We start from the raw sequence: 24,431 nt of genomic DNA on the forward strand, positions 1-24,431 counted from the left end.
GTGGCATTGGTACCAAGACATACCTGTCTCCCAAATAAGCCCTAGGGTTAGGGGTTACAAAATTGCTTTTGAATACTGGAGTTGTTATACCAGTAAACTGAGATTAAACAGAATATTAGTTACAAGGATTACATCGTAACGAAAACAACCATTGGTACTGTATGAAAACTATCTTCTGATGACTTGTTTGATTCTTGTGGTGCTCTGCATTCATGCCTGCTTTAGTATCACCATGAGAAGCTTGCGTCTTGTCTTCAGATTTAGTTCTGCTGCGCACTTGTATTCCATTCTGGCTTGAAATTGTGATTGACCAAAGAAGCTGGCTGATGGCATATCTGTTGAGGCTGTCAATGGTTTTCTAAACGAAATAATTCTTTTTGAAATGATTTCACTTGGCTGAATTTGAATTTTAGATTCAAAAATCATATTTGTTTGCCACATGGATTTGTATAATAAGAGACAAATTCAGAGAAATGTTGTCTTCTAGAGAGGAACTAGGATTAGGTATAGATGCGATTTCATAGAATTTCATATTGAAGTGTTGTGTCCAATTTCATGTCAACGGACAAGTTGGTTCCTGAAATCCAAAACGAATTATATAATCTCAGGTCTAAATGATGGGAGCCAAAAAGAACTCTTTTTTTCATATGATGACGTTATTTGTATGCGATGCGAAGTATGTGTGGCTCATTTCAGGTGACCTGTAATCCTACTAATACTGCTTTTTTAAGTACTGTTGACAGCTTAATGAGTTGGGTTTTGGTTTATTATTCCAGATACATAGGAGCATCTAGAATAACGTCAAATACACAGGTTTTCTTTTTTGACATAAAAAAACAGCAACACTGGTAGTATATCGGCTAGAAGGGGAATATACATTTCCTTTTTCCTTTTTGACAGCAGGGGAACACATATCTGCTTTTTTGAGAAGTTGGATCGGAGGGAAAGAAGTCTGCATACTACATGACCATATATGTCTCTCGCGTGGACATTTTTTTAACACCCGAACAATTTTTTGAACTATGCAAACATTTTTTCTATAACTCTCGAAGATTCTTTTTTAGCACTCAACATTCTACGAAGAATCATAAATATATATATGAATTTTGAGTTTTCATTCAAAAGTTGGTCTTGTTAAAGGCAGCACCAGATGCGACCCATTGCCGGCTTCAGGCATTATGTCCCGGATAGGAAGAAAGGAGCGCTGTATAGCAGCTCCCATTAAAATGTTCCAAAGAAACATGTACAAGAAAATAGTTCGTCTCGAATCGGGGAAGGGAATGCAAAAACTAACATATATATGTGATATTTGTCCAAAACTTCATGTGGAAACGACCATATGTAGGAAATCTAATAAATTTTGAACCTTTTTGGTCAGTGGCAGCCACTCCAGCGTTGAGGTTATACGTCTCAACATTTGTCTTCGTGGCATTATAATTATTCCACCTTGATGTCCAAAATCTGGCATGGTTAGTTCAACACTTTGCATGGGCATCCTTGGCCGAACTGGGTTTTGGGCTGAGCTTTTAAAAAAGAAAGAAGTCCATATTTCACTCTCAAATGTCACGCTCCGGCCGCATAACCCACCGAAGTCCAAAACCGGTTATTTAAACACCTGAATTCCGTAATACCATTTAATTCACGCCCCTAAGCGGTTTTAGAGCCTACGTGGCACATTTAGGGCGGTTTAGGGGCTGATTAGGCTTTTTGGACTCGCTGACGTGGCCGAATCGGTTGGTACGGGAACCAAATCGCCGCGCGATTCATTTCTGTCGTTTCATCTCCTCTCCCTTCCCAGTCGAGCCGTCACCATCTCCATCCCGGCGGCGACGCACCCTTCGCGGTGAATCGGAGCAAGGCGCGTGCAAATGATCTGCAACACGGGTCGGTCAGCGGAATCTCGCCATGGATAAAGGTCAGTGCCATCTGATCTTTCCACTTCCTTCTCATCTCAGTGTTAGGGTTCTTCGGTTCGTAGGGTTAGTGCAAATTGTTCCGAAATGGACGTAGGGTTTCTTCGATTTTTAGGCTCAGAGGATTTCGACCCGCTCGATTACATCTCAATCAGATGCCGCATTTGTGGTCTATTTGTTAGATCGGAAGGGACACTGCAGTATGTGGGTGGGGCAGAGTATACTTTTCATCTGAAGAGAGATAAGCCGTCCTTTTATGAAATCAAGGAATCCCTTAAGGACTTGATCTGTGCTGAAACAGAATGGTATGTTGCTAAGAGGCAACTGAAGATTCATTGGCTCTTTCCTAGGAACTCATTGGAGGATGGACTGTCTCTGTTGTTTGATGATGATTCAGTAAAGAGGATGGATAATGCCATGACAGATGGTGGTGTTGCAGAACTCTATGTGGAGCATTTTGATTCTGAAGAAGTGGAACAGGAAAATGCTGAGGAAAGTGACTGGGAGGCAGACAATGAGGCAAATAATGAGGCACAGGAGCAGGAGCAAGATGATGGTGTGGTTGACATAAGAATTGGTGAGACATATTCAAAGCATAAAGGAAGTAAAGTTCCTCTAGTCCATGTACAGGAAGTGGATTCAGAATTTGTGTCTGCACTTTTATGTGATGCACCTTCCGTTGAAACAATAGAAGATGACATGGAGAATCTTATAATCTCACCAAGGAGAGAAGGGTTTAGCACACCCAAGAGTTCTGAGAAGGACACACACAACTCAACAGATGTGACCCCAACTAAGGATGAACTAGATGCACATCTAGAGTCTTTCAGGCAGTTTTATGGTTACAGTCAGGAAGATAAGAGGAAGAGAGCAAAGAGGAGCTTAATACCTGCAGTTCCACATCCATCAATTCAGCCTAAACCTAAATTAGCAGCAGCAAGCAAAGCCAAGAGGAAACATCCAGGTCCAAAGCCATCAAGTCAGCCTGAAGTAGCACCATCAAGTAAAAGGGCCAAGAATGAAACAAGTGAGATGGAACAAGTGGAACCTGAAAATACTGAAGATGAAAGTGACATTGAATATGTACCTCCAGAAGAATGCAGCTCAGGTGAGGACTCAGAAGTAGAACAAGTAAGGAAGATTGCTAGAGATAAGGAGCCAGAAGAGGGCTAAGAAGATGGGTGCCACTAGAGGTCCAATTGTCAAGGATAATAATGTTGTTGAAGAGAATGTAGCAGATCTATTGAAGGGTCTGATACACCTTACTTCGATTCAGATGATGATTGCTCTTATGATGAGGAGAGTGATTGTGAAGGTGGGAAGATATTCAAAAGGAGGAAAAGTGAATGGCCTAGGTATGACAGCAAAGCTGAAAAGGCGAAATTCAAGTTTGGTATGGTGTTTAGAAGCAAGGAACACATGAAGAAGGCTCTCATCAGGTATGGGATAAAACAGCATGTACATCTGCTTTTCACTAAAGATGAGAAGGACAAGATAAGAGTTCATTGTTCATGGCCTGGTTGCAAATGGTTGATATATGCATCAAAGACAACCAAGAATAAGTGGTTGCAAGTTTCTACATTAGTGGATGAACATAATTGTATTCCTAAAAGAGACAACAACTTGGTAACAGCAAATGTGATTGCTGCCAAATATGGAAAGTTGATTATGGCAAACCCTACATGGAAGCTTGAAAACGTAAAAGAAACTGTACTTCAGGACATTGGAGTTGATGTACACATTTCCAAATGTAAAAGGGCCAAGAATATTATGTTGAAGAAAATGTTTGATGCAACCCATGGTGAATATTCTCAAGTCTTTGACTATCAGCTGGAATTGTTGAGAAGCAACCCAGGTAGCACTGTGCATGTAATGCTAGACCTAGATCAGCCTGATGGCAGGCATGTATTTCAAAGGTTTTACATGTGCTTCAATGCATGTAAAAATGGCTTTCTAGCTGGATGTAGGAGAGTAGTTGGGCTAGATGGGTGCTTCTTCAAAGGAGCTTGCTATGGGCAGTTGTTGTGTGCATTAGGTAGAGATGCAAATAACCAGATGTACCCAATAGCTTGGGCAGTAGTTGAGAAGGAGACTACAGATTCCTGGTATTGGTTTCTTGACTTTCTGGATAAAGATCTCAAAATTAAAGATCAAGGAGAAGGATGGGTATTCATATCTGATCAGCAAAAGGTATACAACTTAGTAATTTGTTGTCTCAATGCCATAATCTCAATTAATACTTGCTTATGATGGCAACATGCTGACTATGTACAACTCACCTGCAGTTAGTTTCAAAGGCTGAGCACAGGATGTGTGCTAGACTCATATATGCTAATTGGAAGAAGAAACAGCCTGACCATGATCTTCAGAAGCTGTTCTGGAGGTGTGCAAAATCTCCAAATAGAGTGCTCTTCAATTATAACAGGTAAGGCTGGCTCAGGTAACACCAGAAGGAGCAACAGATATGATGAAAACATCTCTTGAACACTGGAGCAGGGCTCACTTGAAGCTAGGTTCTAACTGTGATTCAGTTGATAATAACGTGTGTGAATCATTTAACAACATGATCCTGGAATCAAGGTATCTGCCTATTGTCAATGCTAGAGTGGATTAGAAGAAACATGATGGTGAGGATACAGGAGTGCAGAAGCAAGACAAGCAAGTGGAAAGGGACAATATGTCCTAATGTGTTCAAGAAGTTGAAACAGAACATCAATAGATCTGCAAATTGCAATGTTCTTTGCAATGGAAAGGATGGCTTTGAGGTTACAGAACATGGTAGATTTAAGTTTACTGTCTCATTGGAGAACAGGGTTTGCACCTGCAGGTATTGGCAGCTGTCAGGCTTGCCATGTTGCCATGCCATTAGTGCAATCTACAAGAGCTCCAAGCAGGTTGATGATTATATTGCAAACTGCTTCTCTATTGCAGTATATCACAAGATATATGATCACTGTCTGGAGCCACTTGAGGGAGATGACAGTCGGCCAACAGCAGACCATCATAGGCCACTAGCACCTGGTTTCATCAAGATGCCAGGTAGGCCTAAGGTAGAGAGGAGAAGAGAACCAGGAGAGGCACCTAAGGGAAGTAAGATGTCAAAGGTTGGCACAAAAATCACTTGTAGCCTGTGCCATAGACAGGGCCACAACATGAAGAGCTCCAAGAACAACCCTAATGTCAACCATAATGTCAATGCTCATATAGTGAAGCAATCAGCAAAGAAGAGAAAAGCTGACAAGGCTTCTTTTGAAGCTGAAAATGCTAAAAAAGCTAGCAAAGGAAAGGTATGCATTTTATTTACAGTACTAACATAAGTTGAATTATTAGGATCCTGCACCCCAACCTACACCAAGGAACAAGAAAGAATATATACTCAAGAACTTGGAAGGAGTAGCTACAAGGAAACAAACTGCACTAAGGATTGGGGGAGCACCAAGCAAAAGGAAAGAAACTTCTTGCAACATTGGAGGAAGCCAGAGTTCACGGACAAGCTCCCAGCCAACCAAAATGACAAGGTTGCAACCTTCTCATTGTGTTTTCAACCTGGCAGCTTTTAAGGCTGCCAAAATGGCAAAAAATGTTAATGAAGGCTCTTCATCTGGGAAGTGATCCATGTAATAGGAATAGTTGCATCTGGAATGTTGTGAAACTTGAAAGTCTTTTGGAAGTGTCTATGTAATGCACTGTGGTCCTGTTCTGGAATTAGTAATTGTTCTGAAATGAGGACAACATGTTATCTGTCACTGTGGTTTTGGTTATGTTCTGAAATTAGTAATTGTTTTCCTTCAGTTCTGAAATAAAGACAACATGCCAAATTTCTGTTCTCATTCTCATGCGAAACAACAACATTCAAGAATCTGATCTTATTAGCACTGCCCACATAATATAATCTACTTACGAAGCACTGCCCACATTCCAGTGGATTTTCCATATCAATCACTGCCCACATAACACAAACTAAGACACAAACTAGGAAAAAAAAATGAAGATCTTCAGACTTCGCATCTCATTCCTTGTTCTCTTGGCATTCTGTAGTGAAACCACCTTCTTCTCCTCTTCATCCAGCTTCTGTTTTGTCTGAAGAAGCTGCATTTCAACATCTCCAAGTTCAGACTTCAGCATTTCATTTTCCTTCTTCGATTTGACACAGCAGTCACGAAGATCTCCAATTAAATCTCTCAAGAATGATGGAGCTGCTGGGTCATGCCATAGAAAAAATCTGCATCTGCTAGAAACCTGAAATACCCACAAAGGAAATTTTCAAATGACGAAAACTGTAAATTTTCAGAGACAGAGAGCGCGACCACTGCAAAACTTACCCGGCGTAAGGGGCATGTGTGGTACCTCCTCCCTGGGTTCTTCAGGCTCCACGAAATCCAACGTGGTGACTTCATCCCACAGTCGCATAGCACCGCCGGCGAGTATTCCATTGGCTTCTCGCGGTACGGGATGGGCGACGACAACGGGGGAAACGACGACCTCGAACCACCGGAACTGCCTCGCGAAGCACCATACCACCTCGTCGATCAGCCGGAACTGCGATCCATCGGGATGGGATTGCCGCGGCCGAGGATTGGGGCCTCTCGATTTCTAGGGTTAGCACGAGGGCGGATTTGGGGATTTCGGGAGCTACGGTAAGAAGACGGGCCGATTTAACCGATTTGGCCACGTCGGCGAGTCCAAAAAGCCTAATCAGCCCCTAAACCGCCCTAAATGTGCCACGTAGGCTCTAAAACCACTTAGGAGCAGATTTAAATGGTATTACGAAATTCAGGGGTCTAAATAACCGGTTTTGGACTTCAGGGGGTTATGCGGCCGGAGCGTGACATTTGAGGGTGAAATGTGGACTTCTTTCTTTAAAAAAACACAAGCGAAAATGCCAAGCCCAACCTGGCCCAGAACAATAAAACAATGTACTTTTGAACTCTAAAATACTAATTTATTAATTTCAAAGTATAAGTGTTTTGAGCTTTTCTCGAGTTTTCAAGCCCGGCTTCGAGCAGAAAGCTAGAGCCTGGCTTGAATATCTAGCTTTTCGGTCAGGGCGTCGCGACTGGCTTTTTTTTTAGAATAACCTGCAACTTTATTCAAACTAGAGAACCATTAGAGGTACAATGGTTTGGATCGACTCTAGAAACTACAAGGTAACTCCTATAATTAAGAATTACAATGAAATCTCTCAAAGACATTTTCTCCGTGATTTCATACTTTGCAACATAAAATTCTGCTGAGGCTTCAATATAAAGACTGCAACCAGACTGTAGCAGCAACATCGTTACTCCTATCCCTGGACGAACTTGACTACCTTCAAAGGTTTCGAAAATCCCCCTTGAGTCGCTCATCCAAAAAGATGAGAAGCCATGAGCGTTGAACGTACTTGGGCCGGAGATAATCCCCTAAACGTGCAGGTCGTCGAACCGCAAGATCTTCATTAGAACGCCAGAGAAGTAGTCCAAAATTACAAAAGATAAAACCAAATAAAAGCACCATGACATACTAACAAAAACTCAACATATACGTATAAACGGATCTGCGAGTACACAAACCCAAGATCCACAAGATCGGGTACACTAAACTCACGGGGATTAAAAATATCTGGCTCCGCAGCAACACCCGTTGAGGCACCACCACAGCAGAGGAAGAACTAGAGTACCTTTATTTGCGACGGCATCGCAATCTCCACCATTGCGTCGCCGATCGGAAGCAAACAATTGAAATATGCAAACACTTTTGAATAATCTTAGGAGGAACCGAGGTTCCCCCCACCTCCCAGCGCCAAGACGGCGGCCGGAGGTGAGGGGAACGCTAAATCTTCAATGGTGACGGCTAGGACAGAGTGGAAAACCTAGAAACAGGATTGAGACTCAGGGTGTCGCGACTGGCTACCCATGCCCATGCGTACTCAGCACCGTGGTCCATGGGCCATGGCGCTAAGGTAGCTAGATAAACACTCTGCGTCAGTGACGTTGACCACCTCTAGCTGATTTTGCTAAGGTTCGGCCCGTAAAGATGTTGCAAACTCAACGTGTTGGTTTGGCAAGAGACTACTTCTATTGACTGCGACAAGATACTCGGTTTGAATCTGGACATCGACTAAATTTTGTTCATTTTCTTTTTACAACAGAATTAAAAAGAAAAATTCTTCCCAATCAATATTTAGAATTTAATTTTTTTCGTAATATCCATAACATGCCATCTTGATAGGTTATGCCATCAGAGAAAAACACGCCCCCAACAATTTGATGAGTTGATGGGTGGAGTACAATATTTGAAGTAATGAATTGATAGCTGTTGGTATAACTAGCATGGTGGCCCGCGCGAAATGCGCGTGCTAGACCTGATGATTGTTGTTGTATTTTTATTGTACGTGTGTTGATGACTTTTTCACTTCGTACCTCTTTTGATTTCATGCCATACTGATATACTCCTTCTTGTCGGATTTATAAGGCCCGCACGGGGTTTTATAAGGGACTATGGCGAAACATTAGTTGGTAATACGACGTTATTGCGACCCAACAGAAATATCGTTGTATTCGTGTTGGAAAACTCAATCAATAGTATAACATTTATATACCTACACTTTTTGTATAATTGTTCATCAAAGTTTGGCACAAATTCAATGCAGGTCTTATAAATCTGGATGGAGGAAATATAATTCACTGATATTGGATTTTGTCTGATACGTATCTATTCATCGTATTTTTAAATTCTAAAATCGAAGACATAAGATTTGTATACCTAAGGGCTTCCACGCCTTCCAAAAGTCAAATTTGCCACATAGGTCTAATTTAGCATTGATGCTAAATTTAAGTTTTCCTACAGTCCAGACGATGCCAAACTTGCATGTAGATGGAACCCACAAAAAATGAATTAATTGCTCATTTCCCTTATCTCTTCTTCTTCTCCAACCTCAGTTTCCCATCAAATACTCGGACCCCAACTCCGCCAGCGCCCCACTGCACCTCCTCCGCTCTTGTCTCGGTCTGCACCTCCTTCGCTCCTCCGCCACACGCCCTATGCACCACCTCCACCCCTCATGCGCACGTCCTGCACCGCCTCCACTAGTGCCCCTACGCCGCACTCGCCCAACAACACCTCCGCCCCTCTGCGTGCACCCATGCCTGCCTCCCCCTGTGCCTAGCGCCACTTCATGTGAAGGTTTTAAGGGATATAGTTCCGTACTTAAGTTGTGAGATCCCTCCAGTGAACCTCTCATTCCCAAAATCCCCTAGGTGGCAAGGCCACGGCCGCCACATTACTCCCACACTTGTCTGTCGCTCCGTTGGTGCTCGGCTTGGCGCGCCTCCCTCCACTACTTCCAGCTGTTAGTTTGGAATCAATGTTTCGTTTTAGAGGATCAACCAAATGTAACATCAAAAGAATAATTTGTAGGACTCCAAGATCTCATATCTAACAGGCTGGAAATATTTAGGGTGATGTGGATCAACATGGAGGCTCCCCCGGTACCCCTCATATTGCTTTTGAGACGAGTAGATCTCATATCTAATGGCTGGAAATAATTGGGGTGACCCACGCAATCAGACTTGTATAATGAAATATTTGATTTATTTTATATATTTTACTTAACCAAAATATGTATAGCCTTTTTATTTGTTTTTCATGAAGACAAATCTTATGAACTGATAAAATGGAATATTCTGCATCATTAGATTGATTCAATAACACATTATATTGTAGATTAGGTTGTCATTATATTTTTTTAGCAACATATTTGTATTTATTAACATTATCTATAATATAAAAGCACCGAGATTGAATAAGGAACTTATGTGTTTGCTACATTTTACTTTGTGCGATATTAATTACTTTATATAATTTTTAAAATTTCTTTTATACATCGATCACAAACTTATATATTCTTAATATTGAATTATCATTTTGGACGGATGATGCGGCAAGCATTCCTTGTGAGCGAGCGAGGCAGCATCTGACGGCAGCTAATAGAGCGTTGTGGCGACCGTGGATCACGGCAGCAGCGAAAGATGGCAACTCGACGACGACGGATCACGGCAGCAGCGAAAGATGGCGGTGGGGCGGCTGATCACAACATCGACGGTGCGGCCGGGCGGTGCTCTGAGTGCGCGTGTGCAAGTTGCAAGGCCGCCATGCTGCGATGCTGCAAGCACTTGCAAGGGCCGCCCGCGCGGAGATGAAGATTAGACCACTAATTACCACCGAACTCTTAGATGGCACTACATTAAATCGCTAATTACCACCGAATGTAAAATATCCAGTTAACAATGGTAGGACACCAAAAGTGCGTAAGACTTTGATGTGGTATTAAATTTTTTTGAACTCGATGAATTGCTACAACGCAAGCTTGTTCACGCATATCCGTAGACAATTTTCATCATGGACGTGACTCGACGATTCCCTTCCAAAGCTTGGCTACCTCGTCAACAGCGAAGGCATGCAGCGGATGCTCCGGCAGCGAGCGTGGCGACTCCAGCGAAGGCACGCAACGCGGACTTTATGGAAAAGAAACGTGACATGTAAGAGTTCATATAGGTTAAAAAAGATGCGTCCGTCATCTGGTTGCTTCGCGTTAGCAAATTTACGTGGCACTTATATTTAACGGACTAATTGAAAGCAAATTTATGTGTCACGTAGTTCTAACACACTACACGATGGACCAAACCAAAGGGCACATTATCTGCCGGCAAAGATCACAAAAGTGGGCTGAAAAACTGCGGGCAAAGAGTTTTTCCCGGCAGTCTTGCTGGCCCCCTATAACGCTGCCGGCAAAAGTCTTTGGCCGCAGTTCTGTTTTTGCCGGCAGTTCAACTGCCCTGCTAGCCGTATTTTTGCCGGCAGTCCAGTTATTTTCCCGACAGATAGATTAACCTACCGGCAAATTGTTTTCCTGGCAGTTTGGTGTATTCCCGGCGGTTTGGTTTATTCCTGGCAGTTAACCTGTTGTCAAAACAAATACTTTTCCCGGCAGTTGCTTCATTTGCCGGCAGGTAGTCCGCTGGCTATTCCTGTCTTCCCCGACAGATACACTGTCTTTGATTTTCATTTCACAATGATTTTTTTTAACAAATCTACACATTCACACAATTACACTTGGTTTTCAGCTGCAAGTTCCAAACTTTCCATTTAAAAGTAAACCATGATATGTAAGGCACAAATATAATTCAACACTTCATACATATGTGTCAATAACAAGATCACTTCTGGAGGAACACAATACTTTATCCAGCAGTGAACGGGAGCATAAATATGCTTCTAAAACAGAAACTTCATACAAAAGTTAACAACAATGCTATCCATCAAGCATTAACATAGAAATGAAAATCAATAGTTCTAGATGGCACCAACCTGGACTGCAGAAGAATTTGTGCAGCGTATCAGCCTGAAAGAAAGTGTTGTACAATAAATAATCAATATGTATATTGTCAGTTTTCTAGTTCTTAAAAAAAAGTCACATATTTTTTTTACATATGTGAAAATTTTAGATGTAATAAGAGGAGATGCATGTGTGAATTTGCTTTCACAGGTGAACATGGCACTCTACTATAAGACATTAACAAGGCCAGCAAGACTACATGTATATAGCATTCTCAAAAGTCATCTTCAGAACACCATGACACAAACTTGCAAGCACAAATAAGAATGGCAATAAGAAAACCATGATATAATAAAAATAAGAGGAAGATGCAGTGCGTAACAAAAATGTTCTGCTAGAGTAACTATCAACTGACAAGGCACAGATATACCAAGAAATCAGACTCCCATTGTAGTAGTTTTTGGTAATACCTATTGGGATTTAATTCAGCCTGCTTGTTGCCATGAGATTGGCCTTTATCATCCCCCTCCACTTGCATTTACAAAAGTAAAGAGTAGTCAGAACCTTGAGATAATGTACTGGTTGTAGCAAAGAAGTGTTCATAGCAAACAAAACACATAGAGGAAAAGTTAAAAGAGATACTAGAGAAGGAGCACCCTCATCTCCCTACATGGCAAACTATCCAGTAGATTTTCATTTGATAAAGATCAGCAACAATGCACGTACATCGCCTACTTGCCTTTGAGCTGAGCCGCAGTAACGAGAAGCCTCAGCACCGGCTCTAGCACCTACTAGGAGAGAAGGTTTAGCAAATAACACTACTGAGCTACATACAGTAGCAGCAAACTATCCAATCCATCGCCATGGCATAGCAACCAAAACCAGATCTTGGGCAAGAGGAGAAGAAGCTACAAACCTTAGATACTCCCAAGAAAATGTATTGAAGTTCAATCCACTTGTGGAAGTGAGGCAGTGAGGCTGAATTCGCCATGGACTTCTGTTCCACCTACATATATGAGTTATAAGAAATAATTCTTGAAAGAATTATACAGTCAAGTAGTTTCAGTTCACAGCTAGATCAATTTTAGTGTGATTCATTCCTTGTGCGCATGGTCTGCACTTCCACAACACCATTTGATAGAGCAAAGATAACACTCTGAAATGTGATGGATTACCATATAGTTTCAGTTTCACTCTCTTATCTAGGTATTGGTTCGGTTCATTTTCATTGGCTGAAAACTAAAGCACCTAGAAGTGTGTGTTTAACTATTGGTTTTGATGGCTCTCTCGAATGTAAATTGTCTCCATGAGGATAGCTTCACCTATACATACCTAGACATAGCTTCCCTATTAATCACCTACAGACAAACTAGTTTCCAGCTAAGTAATATATTGTCCACTGAAAACAGGGTGCAACCTGGGACCCTAAAAATATTTATTTCATGGCAGGGTTAGTTTACATGGATCCACCTGTTTTAACCAAAAAGTTGGCCAATTGATTGAAAAATTGTACTGATTTATAAACTGAAGATACCAGCAGATTTTCTTGAACCTGATAGCATACAAACAATGGGTTGGGCAAAAATACCATTGCTGAACTGAAAGACAAAAGCTCAGCAGCTTCTACTCAGCAAATGATTGACAACCTAGACATGTAGGACTGCTTAACAATTTCAGTGTAGCTCTCAGTTATCTGTACACATTATTTAGGCAATCATCGAGCAATCTCTCGGTACTACCACTTCACCTTTAACCCCCATCAACCTTCATTCCCCTTTTAACACTCTCTTACATGTATGAGCAGGATAGCATGTTAACTCAGAAATTCTCCCTTAAGCATATAAATCGAACCAGAACACAAAGAAAACGAAACCCTGAAACCCAATACAAATTAACTTTGTACAAGTTGCAGAACTCGTTGATTTGTTCTACTACTATCACACAGAAGTGGACACATTAATTCATGACAGGGAGGAGAAGAATCTAGGGTTACCTTGGAATAAGTGATAGATCGACACTTATCGCTCAGTAGCTACAGGAAAAAATACATAAAAGTTTAGAACACGAGAATCACAACTTTGGGGATCGGAAGAAACAAAAAGCGATCGGCAGATCTAGGAGGAAAAGAGCAATAGCAGTAGGTACAGAGCACACCTAGCGGTAGCCTTGCACAGTGAAAGGCGCGGTAGGTAGAGGGCGCTGTGAAAGGGAGCGAGTGGTGGACGAGATTGACATCGGTGGAAGAGTTTGGCATGGCGGCGAGATGGCAAAGAGAAAGCGGCGGCGGCATGGTGCAGTGGCAGACGATTTTAGGAGTTGGTGGTAGATCGAGGGCGTTGGCGGCGGCCACGGATCTACGAAGTCGTGGTCCGGGTTACAGCTGCACGAGGGCGGAGGGTCGAGGCAGCGGTGACGAGGGTCGAGCTTCAGGCTGGCCTTGGGCTAAGGGCGGCGGTGGTAATGGTGGAGCTTCGGGTCGGGCAGCCGCGACGAGGGCGGAGCTTACCGACAGTGGAGATGACGGAGCTTTGGCCTGGCCTTGTGCTAGGGCTGGGCGAAGATTAGGATGGAGTACGGGCGGCGGTATCGGCGAAGCTTCGGGTGGCGGCGGGGTCATGGCGGCGGCGACGCTTGGCTGCTTGGGTCTCTACTGGCTGAAACCCTACGGTGGGTGAAGGGGAATCGCGTGGGGAGTGAGATGCGGGTTTGGTATATAGGATAAAGAAGTTGCGCAAATTGACTTGGTCCTACCTGTCATCCCAGTTGTGCCAGCAGAAAAACTGCCTCCAATGGGTTGAGCCGGCAGTTTGTCTGTCGCTAAAGATTGCGAGCTTTGCCGGCAGTTTATCTGCCATGCTTTTTATAATTTTCTCGGCAGCTAAGGTGCCTCCAAATAGATTTGTCGGCAATTAAGTTTTCCTGGCAGTTGCATTGCCACCTCAAGTGGATTTTCCCCGGCAGTTAATTGCCCCCATGATTGGTCCATCGTGTAGTGACAGTCATGTTTCAACAACTCTCAGATCCAACGATCAGAATAATTGAGATGATGTGGATCAACATGAGGCCTCCCTCGGTACCTCTCAGATTGTTTTTAGTATATGACCAGTTCGTACCCCAAGCGACATATCCTTCTCATTAAATCTTAACAGTTAAATATAAGATCCTCATATCCCCGCGGTTCCCCTCATTTTTTTTCTTAATCTATTTTTAGGGGCTTCTTTTCTTAATCGAACCATCTGATTTATTTGTTTTATATCATACGGCAGAGGGAATTAATGTGATGTCCTGCGATCAGCAAACGTGTGTCCAATACATGACACGTACTAATTCATACTGGGCCTTAATGGATATATTCATTTATATATTTGGATGTTTTGTTGGTATCCCACAAATTAGGCCTACTTGTCTGAAATCACTTTATTACCCTCTCATTAAATACGGGCCATTAGATATCAGATACAATGGTTAAATTAATTCGGATGATGTGGATCAATGTGGAGCCTCTCCTCGGTACCTCTTATATTGCTTTTAGTATATCACATCACTAATTCTATAAACTGGACTACTTGACCTAAAAACACTATTGTTTATTGATAGCCATCAAACATACCCCTTATTAAATAAATAAGTATTATATTTGAAAAATACAAGAATAATTAACTTTTGCGTGGGTTTAAATAAATGGCAGACGATTTGTTGCATTCGATCTTAATCAGCCTTGTCTTGTTCATCCGTTTGATCTGAATTGAGGCCTTGTCTTGTTCATCCGTTTGATCTGAATTGAGGCTGTTTAATTGGAATATATCCACCATGACGGCCGGCCGCCTTCGCAACACGGGGTTCAGATCAGCATCGCCTCCCGTGCCGTCGGCCACCTGCAGCTTGTAGTCGTCGTTGACGGAGACGTGTGGACGTTCTCCGAGCGTTACTTCGATCAGCAGCGGTAAAAAGAAAATGGGCAGGGTAGTTTCCAACTAACTATATACGATTGATTCGGATAGATTCTGTTGTGATTGCTATGGATACGTTCTAACTTAACGTGAGCTGACTCTTGGGATTGGCTGCACGTGATTCGATTTTAAGATATATGGAGTCATATTATGTCCACGCAGATCTAACGGTTCAGCTTTCATTGATTCTAGATCCAACCATCAAAATAATTGTGATGACGTGGATCAACGTGGAGCCTCCTCTCGGTACCCTTTATATTGTTTTTAGTATATACTAGCAGAATGCCCGTGCGTTGCCACGACCCAGGCCCCAAGCGCATGACGGTCATCAAGATCACTTTGAAAGGTGGTCTATCGCGCACATCATGCCGCCAAATTCTGACGTGTGGTGACCAGGGCAGCATTGCTTTGGCACCACGACACCACCACCATGCAGTAAAACAAGTACCTTTTGTATTTTAAAGGAGAGTCATGCAACATTAGAGATTCATAACCTATGACACGGAAAAAATCAATTTTCTGGATTGCATAATCATCTTGAATAAAAAAATCAAGGTAATACTGTTCATTCATCTTCTTATCTTCTTTGCCTTCCAAATTTTTTGAGCAAAATGGAATTTAAACATCAGCTCTGTTTTGTGTCTGGCAAAATTTTGTTGTAGACAAAGTGTATACCTTAACTAAACAAGCCAAACACATTGAAGGCAATCTATATCCTTATCCTTTCTTTCGTCAGTACATTTTAGTTTCAAAATGGCAGACACCAAAAAGACAAGCACGCTGTTGGAAACAAAATCTTCAACCAGATAGTTCTTTCTCCTTCTGCATAGTGCTGATTAATATATCAATTGAATTAACACCCGAGAATTCATGAAAATAAGAATTATGATCATATATTTATCTACCACAATTGATGCTTTTGTGATGTTAAATTTATGCACAATGTAGTTCCGTAATCAAATCATCAGGGACAATGATACATGATAAGTTTCAACATCGACCTCTTGCAAATGAAGAAGCACTTTAGGAGTCCAGCATGACCGATTGCTCGACAGGAGAAGAAAATAGTGATCTCCTTAACCAGCAAATTCACCACAATAAAAGCTCTCAGCAAACGCTCTACACTCCAAATCATCCATATTGGTAGAAAAATCAAGAGATGCCCACACCAGACAAAGGGTGCAAATGGGAGGTCGGTGAATTTCTGGTACTTGCTGTCCAGTGCCCCCGTGCCTGGGCGGAATCATCGCAGCATCAGTTATTTGGTGCAGATATCGAATTGATAATCCAGTCAGTCACAAATCAAAATAACAACTGTTGCCGCTGCTCCACGCTCCAACCCGCACGGCGGTGCGCCTACCTCTCCCCCTGACCCCGAGCTCACGCAGCCGCCCCGATCCTCTTGACCCCGAGCTCCCGCTTCCCCGCGCCGCCACCTCCTCCTTCTCTGCTCACCGATGAGTGTTGCTGCTCGCGCTGGCGCTCCTCTGTGACTGCTGCTCCTCGCGCTACTGTGGGGGGGAGCGTGCCGTGTGCGGCGTGTGGTGCTGTGGTGGGCAAGTCAGAGCGGCGGGCGAGGGCAGCTGAGTTTGGATTCTGCGAGGCGGCTACAAGGAGTCCGGCGGCGGCGCATGCGGTTTATAGATAGATGGGTGCTTCCGTGCTCGTGTTCGAGTAGGCTTCCGTGATTCGTATATTTGGCAGTAATATCCCGATCGATGGCTGGATGAGTCCGTACGTATTGCTTCCGTCTGCTGGTCTGCTGGGCTGACACTGGGGCGTCGGATGACCGAAGGTTGACAAACGACTAAAACGTGTGGCGAAGGAAACGGTCCGTATTTTTTAAATAGTTATAGAATAGATGTTAATGTTATCCAAAAGCAGATTGTCGTTGTGCATGAAACAGTGATTGATGCTGAGGTAGCTGCATGATCGACACGCTAAAAAGTTTAGTCTGCAGGTTTACTGTCAACAAAATGAACAAAAGGAATAGTTCACCACTAGGCACTAGCCTGCCCTAGCCATTGTTTTAGGCGTGTCTTTTCTTGTCACCGGGCCGGCCCGTAGCAAAGTCTCGAAGTAGTCAACGCGCGAGGGTGGGGACGTTGATCTTGCTTAACCTCATGTCTTTTCTCACGGACGTTTCTCTGACACATACAACTCCCGTGAAGAAAACTACAGCAGCTAAGCCGAAGGGACCAAGGTGTCCTGCCTCTCCTACATGTGTTGTTAAGCTAAACACTGACGGTGCAGTTTCTAAAGGCGATACCACTAGTGCAGTTGGAGTAGTTTGCCGGTATCACATCGGCAACTACGTCTGTCATTGATTAAAACTAGGTTAAAAACTACATGAAGAGTCAGCTTCTGAAGTCGAAAACGGATGCTAGATTTCTCAATCGACACTCGACCAACATCTTCCACGGCCGTGTGACCGAACAAGCTACTCCAGTACCGATGCGGTCAACTGTAACTCTGCCATGATCCTAACGGCTCTGTAGACGTTTGTTTTCTGACGCAGTCGCCGGCTACGCTGTCTCCGATCTCGACCGCCCGTGCATCAACCATCCGGGGTATAGCTAGCCCGCTAGGCAGCGCTAGTCACCGCTCCTACTGGGTACCTGATGCGGCCAAACATGTTCGTGCACGCAAACTTGTCTCTGGCTCATGAATGCCGCTCTCTTCTCGCTTCCACGAGTTTCCAATTGACCGTCTACGTGTGCAGTCATGCGACGCGGGCTGTCACCGCGTCTCCCGTGTTCAGGAAACGGGCATTGGTCGGGTGGCGCCGGTGAAGCGCCAGCCGAACGCCGGCCCCAATTAGAACCATCATTCCTTTCCTTTTATCGGCGCCGCTCGATCCCCTCGCCTGAGTTACTTACTCCCAGCTGTGCGTTTCAACGTAAACGGCAATGCGTAAATTACAGGACAGACGCGTCGCGGCCAGGTCCAGATTGTCGCCAGCGCACCCGAAGCTGTTTCTTCCTCCAGTGCCATTGCCGTCAAAAAAGAGAACGAAAAGACAAAAAAAAACGAGACGAGCCGTGGAAAAAGCGCTTTCGTTTTTTTGGTCGAGCAGACGACTTTATTAACTTGCTAAAACTTGCTCACAATCAGTTCGCTGACTGTGATAAAAAAAACTAGATGCAACATCTGCCCAATCTTCTGCAAACCTAGCACACTACATTCGCCCCAAAAAGCGCTTTCGTTTAGTACGCCCCAAAAGCCTGCGGCGTCGCAGCCTTACGCGAGCGTGGGCCGTCACGGATCACACTCGTCGGCCCAGCCACACCATCACAGCGGGATCGCAGCCGCAGAGTATCCCGCCCGCCTCCCCGCGTGCATTCATTGCTGGACGCGGCACCGCGGCCAGCGTACGTACAGGTCACCGCAGGACGCTGACGTCGCGGGCCCACCGCCTCGACACCGCTTGGAGAGCCGTCTCGGATTCCCCCGTTCCTTTTCTGTCTCCTTCCCGCTGCCCCAGACCAGAAACAGAAAACCTGTGACACTGGGAGGTGGGCCCCGCGTCCAGCTCCGCTACAGCACAGACACGCGCCCATCCAAACCCGCTTTTTGGTGCGCGATTCCGGGTTTTCCTATCCTTGCCCTCGCACCTGACCTTGGTCCCACGCGTCGGTGACATTGCGGCTCGTACACGGAACTGGACTGCCGTAGAGACCGGGTTCGAACCATGGGCGTACCGGGAGGGGCAGTTCCGTCATTTCGCGCTCAAGAACCCTAAATCGGCGCTTCGCGAGCTGGGCCCCGCGCATGTGCCACCGGCCCCCTCCCAGCCCATGTGCCTGGCGCTCGTCTCTCTCTCTTCAGTTAAATCTTCGTCTCCATACCGAAACTTACTCCTCTCTCTCTCTTCCCCCCTTTCGCATCTCTGTCTCCCCCAATAGCGCAATGCAGTCTCCCACCGTATCCACCGCGCGGCGGCGGCGGCGCGGCCGCGGCGCCGGCCTCCTTCTGGCCCTAGCCGTGTTGCTGGCGGCCATCGGCGCGGCGGCGGCGGCGGCGGCTTCGCCGCAGGACGCGGAGGCGATGCGGGCGGTCGCCGTGGCGCTGGGCGCGGACAAGTCCCTCGGATGGGACACCCCCGACCCCTGTTCGCCTAAGCCGTGGCCCGGGGTGAGCTGCAGCTCCGACGGCCGCGTCACCGCCGTCCAGGTCGGGAAAAAGAGCCTCACGGGGAAGCTGGCGCCCGAGGTACGCAACCTCACCGAGCTCATGCGCCTAGAGGTCTTCTCCAACAAGCTCTCCGGCCCGCTGCCCTCGCTGGCCGGACTCTCCTCGCTCCAGGTCCTTCTCCTCCACGGCAACAACTTCGCCTCCATCCCGGCGGATTTCTTCAAGGGGCTAACCGCACTCGTCGCCGTCTCGCTCGACGAGAACCCGCTCGCGCCGTGGCCGCTCCCCGCCGACCTTGCCGCTTGCACCTCCCTCACCAACTTCTCCGCCAACTCCGTCAACGTGACCGGGACGCTCCCGGAGTTCCTCGGCTCGCTGCCGTCGCTCCGGCAGCTCAGTCTGGCAATGAACTTGCTGTCCGGGCCCGTGCCGCCATCTCTCGCCGGTGCCCCGCTTGAGGTGCTCTGGCTCAACGGCCAGCATGGGAGCCCCGGGTTCACCGGTTCCATTAGCTTCGTCACCAACATGACGAAGGCACAGCAGCTGTGGCTGCATTCCAACGACTTCACCGGGCCCTTGCCGGACTTCTCGGGGCTTAGCAGCCTTTATGATCTGAATCTGCGTGACAACCAGCTCACTGGGCCGGTTCCAGAAAGTCTTGTCAACCTGAAGTCTCTGAACAATGTTGGCCTGGGGAACAATTTACTGCAGGGACCGACGCCTGTCTTTGCTACCTGGGTTGTGCCTGACATGAAAGGTATAAATCAATTCTGCTTGCCGGATGCTGGAAAACCGTGTGATCCCCGTGTGAATCTGCTGCTGGAGGTGGCAGCTGGGTTCATGTATCCGGCTAAGCTTGCGGAGGGTTGGAAGGGGAATGATCCATGCAGTAATTACATTGGCGTTGAGTGTAATAATGGGAACATCACATCGCTGAATTTTGCAAATAAGGGGCTTACCGGGAGCATCTCACCATCGATCGGTAAGATTGCCACACTTGAGAAGCTGATTCTTTCAAACAACAACATTACTGGCACCGTGCCGAAGGAGCTTGCCGCGTTGCCAGCACTGAAGACGGTTGATCTATCAAATAACAATCTGTATGGCGATATTCCTGCATTTCGCAAGAATGTGATGTTAATCACTACTGGCAACCCGAACATAGGCAAGGATGCTCCTGCGCCATCTGCACCAGGTGGTAGCAGCAACAGCCCTGCGCCTGGGGATGGAAGTGGTGGAGGCAATAGGGGTTCCTCTTCATCTTCTGTCGGCATCATTGTTGGGTCTGTCTTTGGGGCTATTGCTGGACTAGGCCTTATTGCTGCATTAGGATTTTATTGCCACAAGAGAAAGCAGAAGCCTTTCGGGAGGGTGCAGAGTCCACATGCTATGGTCATCCATCCCCGGCACTCAGGGTCAGATCCTGACATGGTAAAAATCACAGTTGCTAGGGGAAATGCCAATGGTGGTGCAGCCACAAGCGAGGCTAGCCAAGCAAGCAGCGGTCCCCGGGATATCCATGTAGTTGAGGCTGGCAATATGGTCATTTCGATCCAGGTCCTCCGCAATGTGACCAACAACTTCAGTCAGGATAACATCCTTGGTCGTGGTGGGTTTGGCACTGTCTACAAAGGCGAGCTTCATGATGGCACAAAAATTGCTGTGAAGCGAATGGAGTCTGGTGTTATGGGTAACAAGGGGCTAAATGAGTTCAAATCAGAGATTGCTGTGCTGACCAAGGTTCGCCATCGTAACCTGGTGTCACTGCTTGGATATTGCCTTGATGGTAATGAGAGGATTCTTGTATACGAGTACATGCCACAGGGGCCAGTGAGCCAACACCTGTTTGAGTGGAAAGAACATAATTTGCAGCCGCTGGAATGGAAGAGGCGACTAAGCATTGCGCTTGATGTTGCAAGGGGTGTTGAGTACCTGCACAGCCTTGCGCAGCAAACCTTCATCCACAGAGACTTGAAACCGTCAAATATACTTCTTGGTGACGACATGAAGGCAAAGGTAGCTGACTTTGGATTGGTGCGGCTTGCACCAGCTGATGGGAAGTGTGTATCTATAGAGACAAGGCTTGCTGGCACTTTTGGATACCTTGCCCCTGAGTATGCAGGTAAATCCTATATACATTTTGCTTCAATTTTATAAGTTTTTGTTGTGCAGGTCAATTAACAATCGCAATACATTTAAATTTTAAACTATGTCATACCCAAAATAATAACATCGAATAATTTGATATTTACACTGATCTTTTGACTGCCATTTATATTCTCATATGAAGTTGATTGATTTCGTTGTGCAAGAGGTATTTAGGTGCTACAAAAATTTGACAATTATTGGTGTAGAATATGAGGTGAAGTATCTGGTTTCTGAAAACTATTGAAACTTTCTACCACAACATACAGTATTGGACAATCAATTCGTTGATCAACTCAGATGAGATTGTGTCCTGATTGGTCCATTTGATCAGAAGTTAACATCCTATTTTATTATATTTTATTTTCTCCAAATGGTTTAATGTATGGTTCAGTTAACTGTTTTGTGTACTCAAAGTACATATATTAGTATATTACAGTGTAAAAGCATGCTGATATGTCTCTGGGCACTGACATAAACAAACATATTCATTAGAAGATATCTTTTGCCAGCTGAGCCAGTTTCCACCCTAAAAATATAAATACTCCCAAAAATCCCAGAACATGAATGGATCTTCAATCTTACCTCTAGCTGGCAGCACTGTGCAGCATCTTCCTGGTTTTCTCCCTTGAAATATAAAGACTTCCGATTGGCCCATAGCATGAATGGATCTTCACTTCTACCTTTGGCTAGGACTGTGCACTTGTGAAACATCTTCCCATCGGAAATTTGAATCATTTAAGGGCATAGCCGTGTCATCTTTACTGCATTGTCCTAATGAGTGATCTGAGTCAAGCCGCATATTGTATAGCATTTGTTCATCAGTTGATTTCTGCCACTTGCAATATTTGTGTAAAGTAACACTAAAGCTCAAATTTTTGTGCAGTTACTGGACGAGTAACCACAAAAGCTGATGTCTTCAGCTTTGGTGTCATTTTGATGGAGCTGGTCACTGGACGCAGGGCGCTTGATGAGACACAGCCTGAGGATAGCATGCACCTAGTTACATGGTTCCGTAGAATGCAGCTGAACCAAGATACTTTCCGGAAAGCAATTGACATGACTATTGACCTTGACGAGGAGACCTTTGCCAGCGTTAGCACCGTTGCACAGCTGGCTGGTCACTGCTGTGCTAGGGAACCACATCAGAGACCCGATATGGGTCATGCCGTCAATGTGCTCTCTACTCTTTCGGATGTGTGGAAACCTACAGACCCAGATTCAGATGACAGTTACGGTATTGACCTGGACATGACGCTGCCTCAAGCATTGAAGAAATGGCAGGCCTTTGAGGACAGCAGCCACTTTGACGGTGCGACCTCTTCATTCCTTGCGAGCTTGGACAACACCCAGACAAGCATCCCGACGAGGCCTCCAGGATTTGCAGATTCGTTCACCTCTGCCGATGGAAGATAATCCTGGATCGTGCATGAAACCAGAAACTCCATGAAAGCAGACTTCGCTCAGAAGATCCTTCTGTTCATTCCTTTAGCCTCTTCACTCCCCCCCCTGCTTTTCATGTTCATTGATTTGGCTTTGTTCTGCCATGTAGCTGTCCTTTGATCATATGATGTGATCTTCACTCAAGAATTGCCTGGAAGTTTGCAACTAACTGTTCTGTTCTATCGTTCGCTAAACTTAAAGTAGAAGATTGTTAGGGTTGTTGGATTGTACTCAACATTGATCTGCTCCATTATTAAATTGATCCCTGTTATCTCCAGCAGCTCCACTGGTCAGCTGTGGTCGTTGTTACGCAATATTTTCCTGCTTAGACTTTCATGAGCCTTTCAGTCTACTACATCAATCATTAGCCTTTGATCAGGCCTCATCCGCCCGTAATTACGGAATTGGGTGCTACACCCTGTCATCTGTGTTGCCAGGCTGGAGAACTTGGAAGCTCTCCAGTATGAATAAACTATCAGGCATGGTACCTGAAGTGGTTCAGGTGCGGGTGCAATCAGCAACGCTGACTGAGTGAGCATCCCAGTCTTTTCAGTTGGTCTCTTGATCAGCTCTAGATTTCAGATGGTGCGACCCAAGTGACCTGCCCTCGGCTGCGACAGGAGTCCGGACAAAACTAATGCCTACTCCAACTGGAGATAAGAACAAAGAGGCAGACAGGGATCATGATGTGACTCATGTCTTATTCATTCATATACTTATAATAATGGAATGCGATCCAGTTATATTGATCGTGACACGAGTGCATGGATGTGGCTCCGTTCCGTGAGAGACTTGAACGGCGAATCGGAATTGGTGTTGATGTATTCTTGCGACGGTGTAGTCCAGTTCATGTACAGTTCTTTGCGAGGCTGGACAGAACCGAACCCCTATCTTTAGAAACAGGAGTTTCTTCTTTTCGTAGTCACACCGGACCGGACAGGATATGTCAACCTCAGCGTCCCCATCTCCAGGGTGGTGACTGGCGAGCATCCCAGTCTTTTCAGTAGGCTCCTTGGATCAATCCCCATCGGCTTTTAGCAGTACGGGTTTCGAAACGAAAATGGTCGGGCCGTGGTGGCACTGGCAGGCAGGCGCCCTTGTCGTGTGGGAAAGTTCCCGGGCTCGCGTGGCTCTCACCGACGGGCGGGGACCAATGGTTTAATTTGCTGCGTTGGTGCAGCCAGAAATGTCCGTTTCCCCGTGCGGTGGTTGTTCGTTTGCTGTTTATGTATGAAATCACCAACGGACGCCACGGTTGACAGTTGTGCCCGCGCTGCTCCTGCTTAACTCCCAGGTTACTGTAAAATGCAATAGGTTTGAAAACACGTCCCGAGCCTGACTTTTCCTTTTCCTGAAAAAGACCGGCCCACGTCTGATCTAATCACCTGCAGCAAGGCACTACTCAACAGGCGAACATAAAACCCAAGAGGACCAGGATCTCCCTTCCCTTGCCATGTGATACTGGACAGAGCCACAAAGGAGCAGTTGAGAGCCAATCAACAGGAGCTTGGAAAATCGGATTAGGATGGATCT

At 45.4% G+C, this 24,431-nt stretch overlaps 3 protein-coding genes across 3 annotated transcripts; all 3 read left to right on the forward strand.

Annotated features, from left to right (window-relative positions):
* Positions 1-1,474: 1,474 nt before the first annotated feature.
* Positions 1,475-3,284, forward strand: LOC112271927. Its single transcript, XM_024462188.1, has 2 exons — positions 1,475-1,915; positions 2,096-3,284. The coding sequence occupies exon 2, from the start codon at positions 2,319-2,321 to the stop codon at positions 3,084-3,086; it is 768 nt and encodes a 255-aa protein (XP_024317956.1). The 5' UTR covers positions 1,475-1,915; positions 2,096-2,318; the 3' UTR covers positions 3,087-3,284.
* Positions 3,091-6,149, forward strand: LOC112271701. The gene is made up of 6 exons (XM_024461470.1): positions 3,091-3,268; positions 3,949-4,103; positions 4,199-4,338; positions 4,410-4,493; positions 4,741-5,200; positions 5,244-6,149. The coding sequence occupies exons 1-6, from the start codon at positions 3,091-3,093 to the stop codon at positions 5,523-5,525; spliced, it is 1,299 nt and encodes a 432-aa protein (XP_024317238.1). The 3' UTR covers positions 5,526-6,149.
* A 12,859-nt stretch (positions 6,150-19,008) lies between these two features.
* On the forward strand, positions 19,009-23,178 carry LOC100844184 (receptor protein kinase TMK1). The gene is made up of 2 exons (XM_003572828.4): positions 19,009-21,432; positions 22,342-23,178. Exons 1-2 carry the CDS (start codon positions 19,086-19,088, stop codon positions 22,869-22,871), a joined length of 2,877 nt encoding a protein of 958 aa, XP_003572876.1. The 5' UTR covers positions 19,009-19,085; the 3' UTR covers positions 22,872-23,178.
* Positions 23,179-24,431: the final 1,253 nt, after the last annotated feature.

Source organism: Brachypodium distachyon, chromosome 3 (genome assembly GCF_000005505.3).
Source record: "Brachypodium distachyon strain Bd21 chromosome 3, Brachypodium_distachyon_v3.0, whole genome shotgun sequence".
Classification (NCBI taxonomy): domain Eukaryota; kingdom Viridiplantae; phylum Streptophyta; class Magnoliopsida; order Poales; family Poaceae; genus Brachypodium; species Brachypodium distachyon.